The sequence below is a fragment of the Rhizomucor pusillus genome (genome assembly GCF_041956525.1).
Source record: "Rhizomucor pusillus strain CBS 183.67 unplaced genomic scaffold VTP01scaffold_28, whole genome shotgun sequence".
NCBI classification, from domain to species: domain Eukaryota; kingdom Fungi; phylum Mucoromycota; class Mucoromycetes; order Mucorales; family Lichtheimiaceae; genus Rhizomucor; species Rhizomucor pusillus.
Window position 1 is genome coordinate 61,859 of NW_027192170.1, and position 21,476 is coordinate 83,334.

At 45.1% G+C, this 21,476-nt stretch overlaps 14 protein-coding genes across 14 annotated transcripts; 6 read left to right on the forward strand and 8 right to left on the reverse strand.

Moving 5' to 3' along the window:
- Positions 1-995: 995 nt before the first annotated feature.
- Positions 996-3,108, reverse strand: VTP01DRAFT_6033 (uncharacterized protein; the record flags this gene model as incomplete). The annotated part of the gene is made up of 10 exons (XM_069384890.1): positions 996-1,197; positions 1,265-1,540; positions 1,606-1,883; positions 1,939-1,978; positions 2,042-2,147; positions 2,222-2,470; positions 2,543-2,641; positions 2,711-2,777; positions 2,869-2,920; positions 2,984-3,108. 10 exons carry the CDS (start codon positions 3,106-3,108, stop codon positions 996-998), a joined length of 1,494 nt encoding a protein of 497 aa, XP_069234733.1.
- Positions 3,109-3,437: 329 nt separating this feature from the next.
- VTP01DRAFT_6034 (40S ribosomal protein eS17) lies at positions 3,438-4,267 on the reverse strand (the record flags this gene model as incomplete). The annotated part of the gene is made up of 3 exons (XM_069384891.1): positions 3,438-3,557; positions 3,854-4,159; positions 4,265-4,267. The coding sequence occupies 3 exons, from the start codon at positions 4,265-4,267 to the stop codon at positions 3,438-3,440; spliced, it is 429 nt and encodes a 142-aa protein (XP_069234734.1).
- Positions 4,268-4,418: 151 nt separating this feature from the next.
- Positions 4,419-5,761, forward strand: VTP01DRAFT_6035 (uncharacterized protein; the record flags this gene model as incomplete). Its single annotated transcript, XM_069384892.1, has 6 exons — positions 4,419-4,476; positions 4,542-4,727; positions 4,795-4,807; positions 4,876-5,249; positions 5,315-5,512; positions 5,574-5,761. 6 exons carry the CDS (start codon positions 4,419-4,421, stop codon positions 5,759-5,761), a joined length of 1,017 nt encoding a protein of 338 aa, XP_069234735.1.
- Positions 5,762-5,784: 23 nt separating this feature from the next.
- On the reverse strand, positions 5,785-6,294 carry VTP01DRAFT_6036 (uncharacterized protein; the record flags this gene model as incomplete). Its single annotated transcript, XM_069384893.1, has 1 exon — positions 5,785-6,294. The coding sequence occupies one exon, from the start codon at positions 6,292-6,294 to the stop codon at positions 5,785-5,787; it is 510 nt and encodes a 169-aa protein (XP_069234736.1).
- Positions 6,295-6,421: 127 nt separating this feature from the next.
- VTP01DRAFT_6037 (uncharacterized protein) lies at positions 6,422-7,976 on the forward strand (the record flags this gene model as incomplete). Its single annotated transcript, XM_069384894.1, has 5 exons — positions 6,422-6,469; positions 6,521-6,900; positions 6,959-7,274; positions 7,334-7,859; positions 7,915-7,976. The coding sequence occupies 5 exons, from the start codon at positions 6,422-6,424 to the stop codon at positions 7,974-7,976; spliced, it is 1,332 nt and encodes a 443-aa protein (XP_069234737.1).
- A 198-nt stretch (positions 7,977-8,174) lies between these two features.
- Positions 8,175-10,703, forward strand: VTP01DRAFT_6038 (uncharacterized protein; the record flags this gene model as incomplete). Its single annotated transcript, XM_069384895.1, has 9 exons — positions 8,175-8,229; positions 8,301-8,402; positions 8,465-8,591; positions 8,656-8,929; positions 8,989-9,097; positions 9,156-9,831; positions 9,911-10,125; positions 10,185-10,497; positions 10,553-10,703. 9 exons carry the CDS (start codon positions 8,175-8,177, stop codon positions 10,701-10,703), a joined length of 2,022 nt encoding a protein of 673 aa, XP_069234738.1.
- A 231-nt stretch (positions 10,704-10,934) lies between these two features.
- VTP01DRAFT_6039 (uncharacterized protein) lies at positions 10,935-11,268 on the reverse strand (the record flags this gene model as incomplete). The annotated part of the gene is made up of 2 exons (XM_069384896.1): positions 10,935-11,101; positions 11,175-11,268. The coding sequence occupies 2 exons, from the start codon at positions 11,266-11,268 to the stop codon at positions 10,935-10,937; spliced, it is 261 nt and encodes an 86-aa protein (XP_069234739.1).
- A 240-nt stretch (positions 11,269-11,508) lies between these two features.
- VTP01DRAFT_6040 (uncharacterized protein) lies at positions 11,509-12,045 on the forward strand (the record flags this gene model as incomplete). The annotated part of the gene is made up of 1 exon (XM_069384898.1): positions 11,509-12,045. The coding sequence occupies one exon, from the start codon at positions 11,509-11,511 to the stop codon at positions 12,043-12,045; it is 537 nt and encodes a 178-aa protein (XP_069234740.1).
- Positions 12,046-13,382: 1,337 nt separating this feature from the next.
- On the reverse strand, positions 13,383-13,677 carry VTP01DRAFT_6041 (uncharacterized protein; the record flags this gene model as incomplete). Its single annotated transcript, XM_069384899.1, has 2 exons — positions 13,383-13,478; positions 13,543-13,677. The coding sequence occupies 2 exons, from the start codon at positions 13,675-13,677 to the stop codon at positions 13,383-13,385; spliced, it is 231 nt and encodes a 76-aa protein (XP_069234741.1).
- Positions 13,678-15,037: 1,360 nt separating this feature from the next.
- On the forward strand, positions 15,038-16,102 carry VTP01DRAFT_6042 (uncharacterized protein; the record flags this gene model as incomplete). Its single annotated transcript, XM_069384900.1, has 2 exons — positions 15,038-15,157; positions 15,239-16,102. 2 exons carry the CDS (start codon positions 15,038-15,040, stop codon positions 16,100-16,102), a joined length of 984 nt encoding a protein of 327 aa, XP_069234742.1.
- Positions 16,103-16,777: 675 nt separating this feature from the next.
- VTP01DRAFT_6043 (uncharacterized protein) lies at positions 16,778-17,128 on the reverse strand (the record flags this gene model as incomplete). The annotated part of the gene is made up of 1 exon (XM_069384901.1): positions 16,778-17,128. One exon carries the CDS (start codon positions 17,126-17,128, stop codon positions 16,778-16,780), a length of 351 nt encoding a protein of 116 aa, XP_069234743.1.
- A 657-nt stretch (positions 17,129-17,785) lies between these two features.
- Positions 17,786-19,137, reverse strand: VTP01DRAFT_6044 (uncharacterized protein; the record flags this gene model as incomplete). Its single annotated transcript, XM_069384902.1, has 6 exons — positions 17,786-17,959; positions 18,039-18,563; positions 18,638-18,700; positions 18,781-18,831; positions 18,903-18,931; positions 19,008-19,137. The coding sequence occupies 6 exons, from the start codon at positions 19,135-19,137 to the stop codon at positions 17,786-17,788; spliced, it is 972 nt and encodes a 323-aa protein (XP_069234744.1).
- Positions 19,138-19,455: 318 nt separating this feature from the next.
- Positions 19,456-19,869, forward strand: VTP01DRAFT_6045 (uncharacterized protein; the record flags this gene model as incomplete). Its single annotated transcript, XM_069384903.1, has 2 exons — positions 19,456-19,550; positions 19,617-19,869. 2 exons carry the CDS (start codon positions 19,456-19,458, stop codon positions 19,867-19,869), a joined length of 348 nt encoding a protein of 115 aa, XP_069234745.1.
- Positions 19,870-20,681: 812 nt separating this feature from the next.
- On the reverse strand, positions 20,682-21,263 carry VTP01DRAFT_6046 (uncharacterized protein; the record flags this gene model as incomplete). The annotated part of the gene is made up of 3 exons (XM_069384904.1): positions 20,682-20,847; positions 20,920-21,019; positions 21,092-21,263. 3 exons carry the CDS (start codon positions 21,261-21,263, stop codon positions 20,682-20,684), a joined length of 438 nt encoding a protein of 145 aa, XP_069234746.1.
- Between the last annotated feature and the right edge of the window lie 213 nt (positions 21,264-21,476).

Consider the following 21,476-nt stretch of genomic DNA (forward strand, 5'->3'; position numbering starts at 1 on the left):
CCGCCAGGCCCGAGCCATGGAACCTGGCGACTACGACGCTGACTGAATCATTGGGTTGCATCATAATCCACAGATCTTTATTATCGTTGAAAACCCTTGCCGGGCAAGGTCCATTGAAAGTAGAAAAGTAGAAACATCCCAAATCTTAACAGTGCCGTAGGTCCCTTCCCCCGGTATATATGCGTTGCCTTCAATTATATCAAGTGCGATTGACGTTTTGATATCTGGGATCTGTATTTCAGCTTTGGTCACTTGGTCAGATACATGGTGACTTCAAAATTTGCTGCCGAAACCGCAGAGAGGAAGAATGTAAAGGCAGCAAGGAGGCTTGATTGTATCGTCATGAGATAACGGATTAGAGCTTGTCGATAACAGATATTGATGGATAGTGCTAGTAGTCCGGGTTTATAAAAGAATTTCAATGGAGCGTCTCTGCAGGAGTTAACCTTTTGCCATCTTTCTAAGGGAATATGCATGCATGAAAAGCAAAGTTGACGTTCTTACGTATCGCTCTTGTTAAATCCTGCTTGACACTCAGAAAGTAGATACCAAAGAACAATTGCTGTATAATTATAGTTGATAATTTACGATCACGAATGCTCTTCTTACTTTCATCCATTACATCCACAAGCAATCGACTCTCTAAGAAAAGATAATTTTTTGAACAGAATGCGCTGCGGGTTCACTAGCCAAGGCTAGCCTCTTCCTGAATGAGATACTTTAAACTTTGATGTACATTTTATTTACGTTAGTAGATGCAAATTTTCGTCCAGGAGCGAATAGAAATCTGTACAAACCACGAACAAAATGGAGCTAAAGTGGCCTCCTAGAAAAGGACTGAGTTCAGGAGGACAGCGACAGTGGTGTATGTAGGTAAGGCCTCTCAAGGGTAATAAGGAGGTACTATTTTAAACGAGGTTTATAATTTGAGAAAACAATGCGGCTTTATTGCTGTATGCAGCCTAAAGTTGACCAGCAGCTTGAGGTATCGAAAACTACGCAGCAGGGTATCCGCAATACACGGAAGTGCCGGCACCGATCTCGTGGCATACCAGACCACCAGGGCATGGTCGGACGATCCATTTTCCATACACGCACTGTGCAAACTTGTCGCCAACGCAAGCCCAATTGTTAGAGCATACGGCACCGTTGACCACAGCGGATGATGTTGGCGTCGCCCTAAAAATATCATAGTTCCTGTTGTTAACATTCCTGTGATACTTAAAGATCTGATAAGTATCCATGTTCATCATGGAGGAATTACCTTGTAGTCAGCTCGGATGTTGCGGATGTGGTGGAAACGGCGTTGGCCGAGATAGAGCCAATTTGTGTTCCAGTAGAAGACATGTTTGATGCTGCATCATTGCTACCATTCTTTGTTGAGGTGCTGTTAGCTGATGCAGTAGGAGTGGATGTTGGAGCCAGGGGTGTTGTCGAAACAGTTGTAGCAGACCTGGTGGGGGTAACAGTAGCGGCGTTGGTTGTAGTTCTACTGGTAGCATTCTGGTTGTTGCCAGCCGAGTTCTTACTGTGTTCCAAGCTGCAGTACGTATATTTCATGAGTTTAGTATGACGTTATACTGTATCAATCGATTCAGAACATACCCGTGCAGAAACCGAGAAACAGCTACGGCGTAATTCAGTTCACCATCCTCAGTGTTCGTGTATGCTGCTGAAGCATCCCACATCATAACACCTCCGAAACTTGTGTACTTTGAATGCAAAGCACTGATGGTCTGTGTAATCCTGTCATACGATACGTAACCGGATCCTGCTGCATCCTTGCTTCCAGGAACTCCAAGGAACAGACGGACGTTCTTGTTGACGGATTGCGTGCGTGCCCACTCATCCCATTCGTCATAGTTGAATTCGGTGGAGGTCAGCTGACAATACTGTCACAAAGCACTAGTTAGTGAGTTGAATACCCAGAAACTTGACTTTCAACAGAACAAGACTAACGTTGTTGTAGAACTGTACCCTGTAAACAGTAAAACTCGATAAGACGCAATCGCACAAACTGCCAGTTAAGTTTTATCCTTACCAGACAAAGTCAAACCATGCGTTGGTGAGGGCATCAGACATGTACTGGTCAGGGAAAGGACATTGCGGGGCACCAGATATGTAATAGTCTTTGGACTTATCTGATGCTGAAGATTTCCGCATGCACCGTCATTGTCCGTCAGATCTCCCAGTTAAAGTCGCTTGCAGTGATTTATCTTACCATACAGCTCACGCAATCGTTTAACGAGCGCCGAGTATCCTTGCGTGCTTCCGGCCTCGATATCCAGATCAAAACCGTCAACAGAAACGTTTCCAAATGGTCTAGTCTTGCTTGTCCCTCCTCCAAACATGTCCCACAGATCCTTCGCCACTTGCTCGCCCTCGGCTTCGTTGCGTATTCCATAGGACCCGGCTGCGCCTCCCGAAGATAGCAGTATCTTTCGGCCTCGGGACTGACAGTATCGAATATCTGAACGAGAAGAAGAAAAGTCAAATATGTACTAAAACGTATAGGTAAGACTTCACCCGCAGAAGCGTTTACCTGATTCCATGTGATGGCAGTTCAAGAGCTGAGTACTGCCAAACAGAGTGCAGTTATCGCTTGCATTGGATAAATCAATTTGTAGTTCGCTGTTGCCACCTGCAGGAAAACAGTTACGTATTAACATAGTAGTCCAGTGTGTTGATGGATACATATCGAGTTACTCACCAAATTGATAGAGGAATGCAATTACGAGGATATTCTCCGTATCATCCCGGCAATAAAATGACAATGGCTAAAATGGGTGATAGAATGAGTACATATGTAATAAGAAACATCGCTCATACTTTAGAGAGCATAAATAAAACAAATGTGTATTTACGTACCTTTTGCCAGGCGCTTCTGTCCTGTCCAGATTCGCTAGCCGAATTTTGACCCCTTTCGAATGCATATCCTTGTCAGTTTCCATCCATTACTTCAAGAAGATAGTCAGATATTCACCAGTAGTTCACAAAATTGGAGTGACCGAGAGGATCAAAGGGAAGAGTAGCATCCTGTTGCTGAGCCTGCAGACTAGATGAAAGGAATGCTACGATGATAACCGGGATAGCAAAATGGTGCTGCATAAGCGTTGGAGTTCACTAGAAAAGCAGAAGAACGCGCCATGTTCAAGCGTATATATACGAGAGCTAGCCTTCATCTCAAAGCTCACAAAGTTGTCGATTTTGACCACGCCTTGCAATGCACACACAATGAACAAGCAAGTCATCCTTGGTTATCAGTGTACTGAGAATATGATGCATTAAAATCGTTCATTGTATTCCACGTTCTACGCTAACGATCTTTACAGAAGACAACAAGGAACAATCACGTGTGTTTTTTTTAGCTCTTTTTTATTGACAACTGAGACAAGACGATAATCGCCTTTGTTCTGGCCTTGCGGGAACAATCGACTTTAGCGACGAGCATCGTCGCGACGACGGGGACGAGGAGTATCCTTGGGGGCGAAAGCAGTGACAGGAGCGGTGACGGAGACACCGGGCAAGTTTTCAAAGTGGAGCGACTTGAGCAATTCCTACAGTATAGAAAGAAAAAAAGAGATGCACATTTACGTCCAGGAAGGGAGGAGTAAACGGACACCAGAGAAAAAAGAAACATTTAACAAAACTGCACGGTAGGATCTTGACACCGAAAAAATAAAAATTGGCCATCGAAAGATCCAACCGGAAGGTTACAAGAAAAGAGTGAATCCTTCGACGATGGACGGAAGGGACCCCTCCCCAACAATGCCCACTAATACTGTGCATACGAGAATGGTCCCCTCCAACTGTGTCGAGAAAATAGAAACGTATATAAAAACGGATACCTTACCTCAGTGTCAGGGTCGATCTCAATAGCGGTGGTGTCGAGAGCAGACTGTTCGGGGACGTAGTTGTCACGGCGCTCACGCTCTTCCTCCTGCAACTTGAAGGAAATGCCGCGGACGGGACCCTTGGAAATGCGCTTCATCAAATGGGTGGTGAAACCGGCAATCTTGTTGCGAAGACGCTTGGAGCTGATGATAGCGACCTCATCGCAGATGCGCTTGTTGGTTTGGAAGTCGAGGGTGAGGCGAGGGTAGTACTTTTCAATCAAGACGCGGGAGGCTTTCTTGACGGTCTTGGTTCTGACGCGACCCTATATTCCATCCATCCATCCATCCATCGTTAGAATCCATCCCTCCATTCCATCCAAAAATCATCTCCCTCGCAACAATGGAAGTAGAGTCATGACGGTACGTACCATGATGAGATATTGAAAATGAAGAGGAGGATTCGTCGGATGTGCGCGGACAGGCTGTTAATGAAATCGATCCAGATTCCGGTGGCTGAGAGTTGCTCCCAAAATTCACGCCAGACGAGGCAGGATCCTGCATCCTTTTCCAGCAACAGCAGAAATGATTCCAGAGTCAGTCGTTGAAGAGCAACTGGTTAAATTTATCAAGGAATATCAAGGTATATATGGACGAATATTGCCTGTTTCCTTGATGCAAACTTATCGGTTCCATTCATGCATGCAGATATCAATGGAACGCACTTTAATGTATACGAGCAACCACCGAGTGCTTTGGAGTTTCTGCGGGAAAATGTCCATCCAAATAGACCGGCACTTATCAAACGAGCATTTGATCACTGGCCAGCTCGACGGCTGTGGACAAACGAGTACTTGAAAGAAAAAATGGGAGACCACACTGTTACCGTGGCCAGTAAGTTCTAGCTAAAGAACTTGGGAAAATAATGCATGTATGCATAACATGCTCCTGTTATCCTTAGCAACACCCAACGGGTAAAGCATTGAACAATCTTGACTTACTTCCATATATTCGCTCACGTATCATATGTTCCTTCCACAAGATACGCAGACGCCGTTACGTACGATCCGGAAACAGCCAAAGAATATTTCGTCATGCCATACGAACGATCAATGCCTTTTAGCGATTTCCTCGATATCATGGAAGGAAAAATAGACACTAGAAATGCGCATTACATTTCGCTGCAGAATGATAGCCTTCACACAGAGTTCTCAACTTTGAAAGACGACATTGAAGAGGAAATATTATGGTGCAGCGAAGCACTAGGCAAAACCCCCGATGCTGTCAACTTTTGGATGGGGAACGAGCAAAGCACCACCTCACTCCACAAGGATCCGTATGAAAATTGCTACGCCGTTATTCGCGGTCAAAAAACGTTTGTTCTTCTTCCACCTACAGAGTATTACTGCTTGCATGGTGCTTAAATATGGATAGCTTACATCAATCGATATACTAACAAATATGATTATGCATACCCTTAGAATCTATATACCCAAACGCTATTTACAAACCCGTACAAGATGGAGAAAAGCTCAAGATCGAGCCTCTGGATCCGCCTAGCTCGACGCCCTGGATACCTCTCGATCCTCTCAAGCCCGACCTCGAAAAATATCCACGCTTCAAACACGCAAAACCCATTGTAATTACCGTAAATGAAGGCGAAATGCTGTATCTTCCAGGTACGTCCTAGATAGATTTGATCAAAGAGCTGCATTCATATACTGAGCCATTCATGCACAGCGCTTTGGTTTCATCAAGTTCTGCAAAAAGGAGACCAAGGCGTGATTGCGATCAATGCCTGGTACGATATCGACTACCGAAATTCGCTGTATCCAAGCATGGGGCTCTTTCGAAACCTGATTGCTGGTGTTATTGACAAGAACGATCAGTTATTAGATCAAGATGCAGATCTAGATGTTGAATTCTAAAATAGGATTTATTATTATAATTGTTATTGCCTGAAATCTAGTACTGCATCGTACCATGGATCCGGTCCATGGACAACTTCGCTCACGCCTAAGTCTTTGAAGCCCACAGATCCATAGAGGGGAAGGAGATTGGGTCGACTAAGCAGGGCGATGCGCGAATATCTGTTGCTATCTTGTAACAGCTGAATCCAATATCTGAGCATGGCAGTGGCAACGCCCTGGCGGCGGGCGCTAGGTGCTACGCAGACACTGTGCAGACAGACAGTCTTTCCCTCTGGTTCGTGCGTCTTCATGGATTCGTCAGTAACAAGCGGTGCCGTAGTGAGGGTTGTGCACACAAAGCCGGCAATCTCGCCAGTGTCAGCTCGGCGTGCGATCAGGAACAGGTTCGGGTCAGTAGTTTCTGCATACTTTATGCGGTTGGCCAGCTGCTCGCGTGAGGCAGCTTCATCGGGATGGTACGAGCTTTCTTCGAGCTGATGGACTACGTCCAGATCGTTGAGCGTGGCAGGAGCGTACACGAGGTCAAGCATGTCAAACAAAAGTCTGTGTCACAGCGTGGACAATAGCAACCACGAACAACTCTTCTTTGGGAAGCCGCCGCTGCTGTCGTACCAACAAGGCTCCTCTCACACTGCCCTCTTTCAATGTAAATTCTGGATGTGCAGGGAACCTCCAGAACAGCTTTCCTCGCAACCAACTCACTCAGTTCGTATCAAGACATGTTTACGTCTGACCGTAGTCTAACGCATAAATCAGTTCAGAGAGTCTGAGCTTAGTCTGTTGACAGAATCCAGCGACTCGAGTGATGTCAAAGTGAATACACCCAACGTAGCTCCCGAGATTGCTCATCGATACCCGAAACTCGCTGGTGCCGACTGGACATGCTACATAACGACCGATCGCGTTGTCCTTGGTCGCAGCCCTGGGCCGGAAGCACCGAGAACGCGCCGCAAAAAGAGAGCACACGTCGATATCGACTTTGGACCCAACAAACGCGACGTGTCTCGGTTCCACGCGGAAATCCGTTACAGCAACAAACGAATTAGGTGGGAACTGCGTGTCCACGGTAAAAATGGAGTCAAGGTCAACCATAATTGGAAAACACCAAAGGAAAGTCCAGTGCCTTTAACCACAGGGTATGTGCTTGATCTGTCGCAGACATGGTGTATGTTATATACTAAATCTTCTTCTCAGGTCACTCATCGAGATACTCGGTAATCGTTTTGTATTCATACTTCCTGCGAATGGTGGTATACCCATCAGCACTGCCGCGACTCCGGACTCATCATCCACGACACCTGAACCAATATCGAACCGATCCATCGATGCTCCAGAAACAGATATAACCTCCTCCCAAGACGATATCTTGCGCGAGATTGATGCGGATGGTCGTCTGGAAGCAATGATTGTAGAAGCATTTCAGGAACGGCCGCAACTTACAACTGATCAGATTATGGAATACATTACGCAGCGGCAAGACAAGGAAGGTTTACAGCGCGCTTACGACAAGGTAACTTTCTGTCGCTGCTAGCTTCCTTCAAACAATTGTTGATTCTAACTCTTTTGTAGTCCTCTGTGCTCCATGCATTGATATTGAACCCGAAATTCCATCTTTTGGAATCATTTGCAGATAACGACGCAGATCAACAATTGTCGGATCCTATTCAATGGAGATTACGACCTAGTCCGTTTTTAGCTCAAGATAACATTGATGACTCTGACTATGGATTGGATCCACTCCCTCCTGATCCACAATTGGAACCTTACATATCCAACGATGCTAACACGGACACGACGACACTGCTGCAACCGCAGCCAGAACCGCAACCGACATCTATAGCACCGCCATCATCTTCACCACCGTGCGAATCCAATCTTCTGATACGAGGGATTAGCATCGAGGATGTTTATACGACTTGGATGGCAGCCCAACAATTAAAAAAGCAAGCATCATTCATGTCCCTGGATGAACCTGTAAATAGCCCAAATATACCTCCAGCACCAACTAACAAACGATCAATGGATGAGTCTGGTCAAGATTTATTGAAACGCCAGCGTTCAGGCTTATCAGCACGCAAACTCGGACAACAACGAGGTAAGCTCGAGTTGTGGAGCTGCTATTCTCTTTTTTGTTGATTTATTTGGTTCAGGCACCGGTAAACCTTGGAAAGATGTACGGACGATGGATCTGACCTTCTTTGCAAAACGATAATATCATACACTCGCACTTACGAAATAGTAATAAAATGTCAGGCTCGAAAGCCAAATGTAGACATAATTCTGTCTTTTCCTTCGTGAAATGAATAGTCTATCGTATTTAATCTAGCTGGTTTTAGGTCTGATAGTGCTTGTGCGACTTGCGTGCGATTTCATGCTCACCCCGCTTTGACGTCCCTTCCTTTTCCAACATATGCAAGTTGCATGTTTACTGCTATTGCTGACGCTATGGATAGCCTCTGCAGCAGGTATACTCCTTGAAATACAACGATAATTCTTGACAGAGAACCGCACAGGAACTGAACGGGTCGAATCGCAGCACAGGACATTGCAACGGCCTTGTACCCGTACATTTACACTAATCTCAACAGTTGGCCATGCGTGCGATTGCTGAACGCGTCAGGCGTTATTGGTTGTCAAGGTAATCTGGACAACCTTCCTTGCAAAGCTGTCTCAATATCAACTAAAGCAAATCCAAAACAGCTCGAGAAGCCGCAAATGGGATATTATACCATGCAAAGTCGCAGCAAGATATCGATAGCATTATCTCCAGCCCGCCGCAATCATCCGAGAAATACAGCGTTGTACTAGGATATCATCTATTAACAAGGTACATTTTTTTCGAAGAGAAGAAAGCCTGAGCCCGATTGTCTTGACAATAATATTCTATCAAGGGACAACGTTGTTGGTTTAAGTCAAAGTGGACACGTTAGCGGTTTGATCGTGTTGCTACGCGCTGCCTTGACGGACGAAGATATTGCTTCTGCACCATGGTCCCCCGACTCGACATGCCCGAACTGTCAGTATGGACTGTACGCGGACGATCCGGATCAATACGTGTGGAATCCTCAGGGCCAGAATCTCATCGAGGAAGCTTTTGATATACCCATATTCGCTGTTAATCCTGTCAGCGGTGTGCCCTTGCAGGTCTACAATCAGATAATGACAGTAAGTCTCATACATACGCGTAGCATGTTAAAGCCAGGCACTAAACCGGTTGTTGCTAGAGCGTGTCCTTTAATGAAAATGCGAGTTACACGAATTACCCGCTTTACGGCGCAGGGCTTGAATCGTTCATGTGGGCAGCCGTGGATTCGCAGACATGCCTGAGACGAGGTTTGATGTATATTTGATGGATTGTATTTTCTCTCCAAAACTGATTGTCATTCTCCAGGATGGTGCGAGGCGGTTGGAGGCATTTCTGTATTTTCTACGCCATCAGTTGATATGTCTGCAGACGACGGAAAACCAGTCATTGTAGTGGCTAGCAGCCTAGATAGCCGTTCTCTGTTCCACGACCTCACGCTCGGCGTAGACAACGACGTTTCGGGCACGGTAGCAGTTTTGGCCATTGCCGATACACTCAGCAAAGTTCCGGAATTATCATCACTTCCAAAACACATTGTATATACCCTCTTTTCTGCAGAATCATGGGGCTTTGCTGGATCGCAGCGATTCGTCCAGGATATCATGCAACCATTCCAATGTACGAATGCGTCAAGGGCTGTACCGTGCCCATTCAGCAATACGCCGTGCACGAATCCTTGCGTTCGCAGTCTTGACTTTAAACGCATCAATATTGACAACATCGAAACTATCATCGAGCTCAATTCGGTTACAAATGTAGATAACAATGGATATTGGGCGCACGTTGACGATGGATCACTAAGCAAATCGCTGGTTAATTCGCTGCAGCAGTTGAGTGCATCCAACAATGGATCCCAGATTCTACCTGCATATTCCGATGGCATTCAGCGAAAGCTTCCACCGAGCAGTGCAATGAGCTTTCTAGCGCAAAGGCGCAACATCAAGACTGTCGTGATTACCGACTATCAAAAAGAAGTATCAAGGTATATACAAGCAGCCGTTCCTATCACAGTTTACTTGATGCTAAGTGCAAATATTTGATCTTCACACCGACCAATCTAGGTTCTACAACAGCGATCTCGACGACAATCCGCTCGTATCCCAAGTATCTCAATCGATTTGCGGCGTTGTCAAGTCTGTATCCCAAGCGATTTACGCTGAAGCTTCCGGAACGAATACGAGTCTTCCTGTGGCTACGAACTGCACATTAGTGGAAGTTTTGATGGAGTGCCTAGTCTCGAACTTTTCGTGCAGCTATATGCAGAATTATTTCAATGGTAAGAACAAAGATAAGTGTATTTTCGCTTGCACCTAGTGATTTATTTTTTTGTTCTAGTTTCGAGTATCTCTCGCGTCAGTCATTATTCATCTGTATTTAACTTCAAAAATCCTCAACCACAGCTCCTGCCACGCTTTGCGTTTAGTTTTCTCGGTGGAGTGACAGGAGTTCCACGCAACGACAGTTCTGGCCAACCGGCGAAGTGCCAGACAATCGGTGATTGTCAATCAGGGGAATACTGTATTAAGCAGCAATGCGTCAAAACAGTAACTGCTTACCACGATGCGTACGGAACCGGGCTCAAATACGATGAATCGTCAGGTAAATTGACGGTTGTGGATCCCACCAAAGCAGCGTGGACTGAAAGCATGTAAGTTGAAACGGTAAATTATTCTTTTTCCAATTAACAACGATGTTGGTCGTAGATGGGATGCACCGGTGCTGAGGACATTTCTTGTCACTTCCAAAACGCATCAAATTGTAGAACTTATCATTGGCATACTGTGGACGCTGTTTAGCATCGCTGCAGTTGTATGTGGCAGAAAATACATGAAAACAGCCTTCAAGATCGATTGAAATCCATTAAATGCAAGCATGTAACCTCCTCAGTTCGCGATTGTCGCTCGAATAGTAAATGATGCTGGCAAGCTGGGGTTGCTTTTCCTTCTTCCAGTACTTGGATTTATTGAAAGAGAGAATACAAAGAGAGCAATATATTCTTTCTTTTCCTTTTTCCGGGGTTGTTGAGGACGGCAGTAAAAAGGGGACAAACGAAGGTCGCAAACGCAATATATACATGTAATACGTCTATTCTGCGGCGGCAGCAGCGGCAGCGAGTTCCTTTGCGCGTGCACGGTTTTGGAGCAGCTGTTCCTTCTTTTGTTCAATCATTGCGTTTTGGTTGTCGACGATGCCGCTCATCCAGTAGCCGAATGCGCCGAATGCACCAGTGACAGTGGCGTAGCCAACAGCGTCTTCATTTTTAAAGGCGGGCATGTCAATACACGAGTTTGCGAGATTCTGCCATCAAACGGGAGGTGTTCTTACCAGAGAGAATGGGACGCTTTTGAAGAGCAAGGGCGTATGCTCGAACAAGAACACCAAAAGCAGCAAAGCCAGAAGCACTGGTGAGAACGCTCATAACGACTTCTTGTCAAGTGTGTGTGGAGGAAGTGTTATGGACTTGACCTTCCTGACCTCTAAACATCGGCAATTGAAAAACCGCGGTGACGTCCTTTTTTATTGCTTGAAAGCGTTTTTAATGGTCGTTTGCTCTTTATTATTGATATTTTTAGTCGCAGAAAGCAGTAATCTAATTCAATAGACTCTTCTCCGCTTTGCTTCTTGTTATTATTTATCTTTAACTGGGTTATTGAAACAAATGTCAGCTGGCAACAAGGCTTCCAAAGTTTTTTTCGACATTGCCGTCAACGGCACACCCTCGGGTCGCTTGACATTCAAGCTTTTCCACGACACTGTGCCCAAGACTGCCGAGAACTTTCGCGCGTTGTGCACCGGTGAAAAGGGCATAGGTCAATTGGGCAAGCCTTTGCACTACAAGAACAGCCACTTCCACCGTATTATCCCTGGTTTCATGGCTCAAGGTGGAGATTTCACTCACGGCTCTGGTATCGGTGGTGAATCCATCTATGGCCAAAAGTTCCCCGATGAGAACTTTAAGATCAAGCACACTGGCAAGGGTCTCTTGTCCATGGCAAATGCTGGTCCCAATACGAATGGATCCCAATTCTTTATCACTTTCACTGAAACTCCCTGGCTGGATGGCAACCACACCGTGTTTGGCCAAGTCGTTGATGGCATAAAGCTTTTGGATGTGTTGGAACAGCACGGCACCCCGTCCGGTCGCCCCACTGCAAAGATTGAGATTGTCGACTGCGGTGAAGTCAAAGAAGAATAAAAATGTAAAGCTATTTTTTTAGAATCTTTTTCTTCTAGTTACCATACAGAATAAAAAAAGTAATTCAGTAGTATGCAATGGCGTGACATGACTCGCTTGGATTTCAGGTAGCTTTCAACCCAGAATGTCCGTTTTGTGGCATTGACGGTTGATGTCCAACTAATTGATTAAATGGGAGTTTCGGAAGAATAGATTTACCATTCACTCCATCCAACGCACTTCATGCCTTTAATATGCGTTCAAATCATATCATCATCATCCTCCTCCTCAAAGAAGAAGAAAACACTATCAGTTTACGTTACATTTGCCTTGCAATGTACCTATAGCGTCAAGGAAATTTCTCTGTGCCGAGTATGGGCAGCTTCAAAGATGTCTAGGGTGGCCACAGGAAGCGGCAATACCGAACCAGCTTCCAATGACAAAACAATTGTTTTTCCTCTGAATTTCAATGTAAATGCACCATTCCTGCATCTATTTGTAGCGACCTCGCCAAATACACAGTACTTTAGCTGCTGGATCAAAAGTATAGGACGCACCAATAAAATGTTTGTTTCCCAGATAATCCTTAACTTCAGGTACGTCGCCGGGTTTCAGGCTCATAGGATCCGGGATATTGGAAAGCAGTCGAGTATCTCGGCTTGCTACGTAACCTTAATATTACATATGCTCAAAGACACAAAGAAAGGCATTACATATTGTATTTTGTGTCTGTAATAGAAATTCCTCACTAAACTGAAGGACGCCTATGAAATGATATATGATCCGTCCCACTTCGCGCGTCATCTTGTCCTTCGCTCCAGATCTGAGCTTATATAATATGGTACGCTAGTGGTTTTAATGCGTATTTCAGTTTCTAGAAACTTCATTTTTCTCTGGATTTGCTCAATAAAGCGAGAAGATCGAAGCATATATCATTCCATAAGTGAGTCCAACAGTCTCCTGGAATTAACGTGTGTCTTTACGATCGTCAATTGTAAACTATCTCTCTTGAACCGAGGAATTTGATGAAATACCAGAATATAATGCTTTATGAATATCAATTGCCTTACACTGACAAGTTAAAACTGAGAACAAGTACAAGGATTTAGCAGAGGCCCTATTGCAGACAATGACGGTCTACAATAAGTCACGTCAAGTGAGAGGATTTAGAAGGATAATATTTATGTAGAAGACAATGATGAAGGCTCATGCCCTCAGAACATATACCATACATAAAGCTATGCTGGAAGGGTCATATCTACACTGATAAGATGGTTTCAACCACATATCAAAAGAAGTACATTATATAAAAAATAAAATATACAAAAAAGTAAAGAAATAAGTATATGCAGAAAAAATCACTCTAACTGCATCTCCTCGTCTTTCTGCTGCTGCTGCTGCTGGGGTCGCCGCCACCAGCAGGGAGGACGATTGCAGCGATTGACGCCGCCACGCTATTGAGAATCATTTTAATTGCTTTGGTCATTAAGTATTTTACTTTCAAAAATGTAGACTTACGGCACGACCACGGCCACCACGGCCACGCCCACGATGGTGTTTGAAATATTGATTTTTATACTGTTGATTAACAAAAAACACCAACCCTCGGCCGGTGAGCCGCTGGAGGATACGGTCTACTTGGTCCGGGTTCATGATGCCTTTTTCCTTCGATCTTCTATGGATTTATATACCACCAATCCTGCGAGTTTCATCAGTTGACACGATAAATCCTTGGGTCGTTTTCCTAAATGTTTTCAAGTGTGACCGCAGGATGTTGTCATGCATACACTTCATCAAGTTGCATACAAGATGTAGTATTTTACTTTAAAGATTTTGCACGGGAGCTGATGTGGATCGACTCCCATATTTATCAACGATATTAAGAGATTCCAGTAGCATTCCAGTAGCATACCTAATATTCGTACGTCGCTAACCGAAACTATACACTTTGATCAGCATATCTTGAGCTGGAGCTCATGTTCGCCTGCTTGGAGAACTGTAGGTTTATGTTCTAGTCCTCCAAACTAAAATATCTAGAAACAAACATGCATTTTTTCATGTAAAGAATGGTTTATCACTACGTCTGTGGCAAGAAAAGGAAAATGGATAGGATCTATATCTATGATTCATTATGTTTCGCTTGTACAATTCAAGAAAAAGGCCTAAAACAGTGTTGTATGCTCAGAGTTTCAAATGCTTTGGCCCGGAAGATTGATAGAGATGATGCAGTACCTTATCAATACATCGGCGCCGTCAATGTTCGTAAAATGGAAAGATATGCTTGTATTGAGGATAGATCTCTCGGTAGTCGAAATGAAGAATTCGCAGAACGGTCCTTGTCATTGTTTTATATCTATCCACAGAATCGATTCTAGCTGATTGTCATTGCAGGTATATAAATGACTATAAAGAATACCTCGTTTGTGGGAATCAATCACTTGACTCGGTGTAGAGCTTCCTACAAAAGGCGAGAGTAAATAGCTATTACGAGAGATTGACAAGTGACTCGTGTAACAGATCAAGCCTCATGCTTGTCAAAGACAAGATTCTAGCATTGATCAACCATTTCCTTTCCCGGACCGTTTTGTCAAAAAACCATTCCCACCCATACATCAACATAGTTCTTTTTCACTTCAAAGCAACACAGCGAACATTTTCAAATATCACTTATTTTCCAAACCTTACCGTGAGTATATCCAAACCCGACGACAATGGTTGATAAGATTATCGATAGTTTGTTTGTTAGCACCAAAAGAAACCAAAATCACCACAATCTTTAACACTTTTGAAACTGTTACCTTCTCTGAAATGTAAGCATACAAGTTCCAGTATATAAACAGTTCGTATAGATGCTGATGTTCTATCAGATACAAAAAACAAAAAACCATATTTAATCTCGTATCTCAAGCTTAAACTGCTTGAATAGTTGTGAGTATTACACAGCTACAACTTATTTATATTTATATATTAAAGTATACTATATTTCGTAGTTAGTTGGGTCTTAAAGGACTGCATGCATACCTTCGACAAACACGAACGACAGAAGAGGGTCACATACCTTCTTATCTCCGACAAAACCGGATCAGGACGGTCTGCATCGATTTTGCTGCCATTTCTTCTGGTTGCTTCAGGAGTACGCTGTAGGGCTCTGGCGCGTTACCAGTTCCCGTCGAGAAGGAGTTCAACAGCAAGATCACTACACTGACATTTCCAGGCTTTTCGTGCTTGGTGCGATGGACGAATTGACGGAGCTCGGCTGCAAGCCAAGAAAAGTCTGGCTTTCAAGAAGGCACAGCGGCTGAACGAAGTCTTGAACCGCAGCTTCAATGCACTGAAGGATCGTCTCCGCGAAAAGTACGCGAGGCAATGGGTGAGCTTTACCCCAGTCATCAAGCACGCAATCATCCAGCAGTTGGATGCCAGGCGAGACACCCGATGTTACACTCGCGATTTCGCCAACGAGGATGCTACCATATTCATACACGAAGCTCCGTTTGAGGCCTATCCAGAAACCGTGCCTATGGATCACAAGCTTGCCAATGCCCTGTACCGGAGAATCAAGCAACGTAACCGAGGTTGTGATAGCACGAACGCCGATATACCAACAAGAGTCGATGAGTATCTCTCCTCAAAAATGTGCTGCTATTGCACCAAGCAAGGTCGGAAGCAACGAGTCGATTTTCTGCAGCGGACCCCTGTGGTATCAGAACAAGACGCGGCTCGATTGGACGATGGTCATGAAAAGGTGTTCCGAGTAGTTACTTGCCAGAATTGCAACCTTGTATTTCATCGCGATGGTAATGCTTCAGACAATCTGACCTCTATTACACGGTACATGCTACGGTTCCAAGAGCGCCCACGCTGGTTCATCCGGCCATCAAGTCGACAGAGAACAGCTAGTGACAGAGGGACTACGGTGATATCCGGTTCCCGAGGACGTCCTGGCGAAAGAGAGATTATGGCGTCATCCGGTGCTCCACGACGGAAAAGAATCGCTAGCGAAACAGAGACTATGGTCGAACCATCCTGGTCTCCGCAACAAGAAACACCAGATTCGTCCAGTGCCCCGGTGAGCTGATCCAAAAGGCTGCGCTCCAAACTAAAAAGATAAATCCACGAGTCAGGTGGATAGGGCCTTGCGCCCCGTGTTCAGTAAGTGTCTTAATGCTCACCATCTGAACTATGCACCGAGGCTTGCATGCACTTGGCGGGAGGAGCTGGGCATGACTTTGTCACATTTCTTGACAGGTTTGTGAAATGCGTCAATATCTTTTACTTTGTTGTTCCTTTGGGTCCGTGTCCTTTTGCTCCTGTGAGCTAGATGAAAAGATCGGCACGCCCTGTTTCTCTATTTGTCATCCTCAGCATGTAGCCATTGACCTATTTGGAGGCGAAATTGTAAACATCGATAGCTCTTGATCCGCCTACTTGCTTTTTCAGTTTATGCAATCTCCCTTCCGTCGGTAACTGTAGCAGCCCCATTGGGGTTGTCAATGTACAGCCAGCAGAAGCCGATCTGTCGGACGAAGAACTTTTTTCCCTGACCCCGCTCATTTCCTCGAGTTGCTTTTTAAGGATCGACTGGTCTCGACTCTGGTGGAACAAAGGATTTATGTATATATAAAGGTGGTAAAGTACGAGGTATGACAACTAGAGACAGGTTGTTCTTTTTTGAAAAAGAAAAGAAAGGAAAAAGAAACAAGGAAGAAAGAAAAAGAAGAAGGAAGGAGTAGTACGGGACGCGCGCAAGATATTAGTAACGGTGAGTGTACTGCACTTGGCCATTTGCAGCTGTAGAAGCAGCAGGCGTATCGAGTTTCTGGTAGCCAGACATGGGCACCGTGACAGCTTCGGATATGGGCTGGTTGTAGTACGGTGGAGGAGGTTGCATCATCTGCTCATTTTCGCGGGCCAGCCGTTTACGCATGCCCCGCACGCTTCGTACGATATACCAGATCAAAAGAGCGAGCAAGAGGATACCAATGACGATAATGAAAATGTATCGATCGTGCTTCTCCAGCCAGCTTTGATTATCCTCGTCTGGCTGGTTCGTCTGGTCTTTGAAACCATTGTCGTCAACGGTGGGTACGTTCTGCTGTGCCATTACAGCAGCGCAGAGCCCACATAGAACTAGCAACGAATAATACAGAATGGACATTAACGAGCGGATGGGGGAACAGATATATATATATATAAATATATGCCCGGATGGAATAGGGAGCTAATAAGAAAAAAGAAGATAACGAGGTGGAAGGAAGGAAGAAAAGAAAGGGGGGATGGAAGGCAAAAGAGAGAAAAAGAGAGAGACAGAGATATATTGCGTTGTTGGGTTGTGCGCGGGCGTGAACCTACGCAAAGCGACCCGCGCTAAAATTTTGCAGCCGCCACATCCTAAACTTTTCACGTTCTTGCACCCCTTCTTCCTGCTGATGCCCGCTCCTCTGTAACGTTGATGATAATGATGATAAAAAGGGGCCCGGTGTCGGTGGCTGTTATTATACAAAATAGGCACGATACTAGTCAGAATGAGCATGCATAACCCAGTTTCTCGGGAAGATGTTCAAATCGACAGCCTGGCAACGAGACTGATGTCGTGTATCATTCATTTGGTGCTATACATTTTAAGTTAAGACTATTTCGAATCTTGTAGGCATACAATGAGTAGATTGCTATGTTACATAGGCCGTGCTTCTGCAAACGTCAAATATTCATCCACGAGGATGCTTAAGACTCAGCTACATTTTTAGTATTGGACAAATGCTTAGAGATTTCCAGCCTGGCGCTGGCGAACCTCGTCCAGTGTTGGCACCGAGATCATGGATCCCTCACGCTCCACAGCGATGGATGCAGCAACGTTGGCTTCCTCTAGTGCGCGCTGGACACGCACAAAGTAGTCATCCTTTTCCGATCTTACAAAAGCTGCCAAGAAGAATCCCTGTCAAAATTTTAAAGTTATTACATTGCGGCCATGGAGAACTTGAAATGCTCTTCTTCTCCGCCTTACTACCACTTACCACAAAAGTGTCACCAGCACCTGTTGTGTCCTTGACATTGGCCTTCCGTCCAGGCACGATAAAGTCTCTTACCCGACCATCCTGTTCTTGTCTAAACTTTGCCACTACGCCGTCGCCACCGAGAGTGACTACGACACCTTGCATCTTTGGGAACTTGTTAAGCAGCTCGCCAGCGAGATTCAATCCCTGTGCATTCTCAGGGCCGCCGATCTCCTTGTTCAAATCGGCTGCCTCGTGCTCGTTGACGACAAGGATAGTGACCTTATCGAACGGGAACGCATCGACAATTCCCGGCGTAAGAGGTGCGGGGTTGAACAGCACCTGCAGGCCTTTCTCGGCAGCCAGTTGCATGATTTCGCCACCCTGGCTGATCTCGTTCTGCTGCACAATCCAGTCTCCTGGTCCAAAGTGCTCAAACACCTTGGCGGCGTCGTTGGCAGTGTAAGTGCCGTTGGTTCCCGGATACAATACGATGCAGTTGTCGCCGGTCGCTTGACTGACTTGGATAAACGCACGTCCGTTGCTCTAGAAACCCATACAAAAAGTTTGCTCAGTTTTGTTCCTTGTCCTCCTTTTTCCTTCCTTTCTGTGATAGTTACCTCGTTCTCGGAGATGGTCGTGTAGGTCATGTCAACACCATTTTCACTTAGATGCTCCTTGACCTAGCAATGCATTCACCGACGCGTATGAGAACTCCAAGCCCATCGCATTGACAATATCTCTCCTCCTCCTCGATACATACCCACACGGCGTCGTAACCCAGCTTGCCTGCGTGGTAAACAGGTGCTTTTGCCTGATTTTAGGCCTTGAGTTTAAACACTACAGATCGAGCGGCGTTCTGCTTTCCATTTCGCGCTCGCTTACCTTTGCCAAAGCCATCGATTGATTTGCGCCTATGAAACTATATATCAGTACAACAATATCTCGACATGTTTTTGCTCACTACTGTCGATAAGCGAACAACTTTACCCTTGCCACCAGCGCGAATGTAAAAATTCGTCGAAGAGAGTGTCTCACCGGACTGGCAAATATGAGGCACGCTGAAGAACTGGTCAAGGTTGAATGAACCGTAGTTGAGGATCTTTCCGCTGCTGCTCATAACGTCTCAAACTATAGAATCTCGCGAGAGAAGAAGAAAGACTTTTTTCTGTTTCGTGCCTTGCTTTACATAAAAGGCATGGTTTCGGTCACCGGTAACTTTGTTTCTCACGGCTTCAAGGTTCCGATTTTCTGTCAGAGAAGAACCAAAGAGGAAAGTGTAGTTGATTATGAGTAGTAGATTGGTATCAGGAAAGCGACCACAGAGGCGCGTATACGTAGCTTTCTGGCAAAATCGCAACGCCGAGTTCCAGCCACGTTTCTTAAGGCATCACTTCGTTCTTAGCTTGCCAATTAGGCGAAATCAAATGAGGCGCGCATGTACGCAACAAAGAGCTATTGTTCGCCGAATCTCTTATTGTTGAACAAGTTTGTAGAAGGAGACAAGTATGCAACAGAAACCATGGAGAGTGTGTGAGTGTGATGGACGATGAGCGAGATGCTCTGAGCTTCAAATTTGCTGTGGCGGCTGGTTGCCAGGGCCCGCCCGCACACGAAAAACAACAGCAGACAGAAACTTTTATTTTCGTTCTCCCCCCTCTTCTCGTCTCTACCGTTGGAAATGATTGCTCCCATCGTTGGCAAATTCCGCAAGCAATTCATCAAGGATCTCATCATTGCCGGCTCCCTCGCTTCCACCGGCGGCTACGTCTGGTGGCACCACTACCACATTCCCAGCGTTCAACGTCGTGATGCTTTCTACGCCAAGCTCGAGGCCTCCAAGGACCAGTAAATTGTCGAACGATATACACGCACGAAAACGAAACGTATACAATAAACGGTCTTGTCCTTTGAACGCGAATCCTACATAAAAAACCTTGTTTTTATGTGCTCTGGTCCTCCAGAGGAAAAACTTGGTTTTTTGTTTTGTCATGTCTGCAAATTAATAGACATTTTTCTCAATATACATCGTTTATTTCTCTTTCTTTGATGCAAATGCATTTCTGTAGCTAATGGTTGTGTTCAAGACGCGTTCGCGATCTTTAAAAACCAGATTATGATGATTGCTACCAGTGCCGGCAAACTGGTGAGGATGATTTGGTGTAAAGACCAAGCAGCTCGACTTTCCTGTCTGTGCCAACTTTATGTTTGCAAGCATGATCCATTTTGGAACGGGATATGCATGTTCCGAGAGCCATTGTGCGTTTGGTAGCATGTTGAGACGCAGTTTAGCAACACCGGCGATTTCTGTGCAAAGTTGTCTTAGAGTTTACATGCCTATGCAGGTTTCTTGATAATTCTCTGCCGTGAAATATGATCTTAAAGATCTACTACTTGGATAGCAACATTTCCTACATGCCAATTACGATGCTTTTCTGTTTTGGCAACAGCTTCAGTTCGCGGAGCTCGTCCGGTGGCATGGTTTGTTTAGGCAATTAACTAAAAATGCACTTTGCAGTGACGATGCAGCGTGCATAAACAGACACACAACGGTAATTTTGATGTATCGATAGTATACAGAATTTCTGTTTAATTGAAATATATTGAATCTGAGGGAATACATTTGAAGGACAAGAGGAACGGGTGTGAACGCAGTCTAAAAACTTAATCGACAACGTTGATCTTGACAGTCTCGGTAGAAGTGATCTGCGTGCGTCTAAATTGGACTCTTTCAACGAAATCGACAGCGTAGGAACCGGGCTTGGTGTTCTCGGGGATGCGCCACTTTTTGGTGTAAGTGACATACTTGTCGTCGCGAGCTTCGACAGGGCTACAGAATTATTCATCGTCAGCATTGTATATACATTGCAGTAGTAGCTCGAGATTTAATAAAAATGCATACCAGGACTTGTGGATAGCACCGAGCTGCTGCTGCTTTTTGTTGCCCTTACGGCTGTGGAAGTTGATATCCAAGCTAAGAGCCTTGCCCATGGAGACTTGATCTATGGAGGCATTGCGTCAGAACAATCATGCACACGTATAGGCATCGTTGTGGATAATAATTGTATACGTACTCTTGATCAAAGGCTGCATCACGTATTTGACGGTCAAGTAGTCGCCGGCACGGATATCCTGGCCGTCCTTGGGAGACTCAATCTTCATGAATTGAAGCTGAGAGTAGATACTGGCAAGAGCAGTTTGCAAGAAGACTGCAAGGACAGCAGCGAGAACAAGTATTGACTTCATTCCGAGAGGCGAAGGAAAGAGAGAAAGGAGAGTGAGTGAAGGAGGAGAAAGAAAGTGCGAAAGAATGAGCAGCAATAAAGAATTCGAGCTGTTCACACTGAAAAACCGAAAGCAGTGGGTGTACAAGTCAAATTGAGTGCCGCCGTAAATAGAATGCTGCTGAAAACAGGGAAAATTGATGGGTCGCACAAGATAATGTACAACCGAAATCCG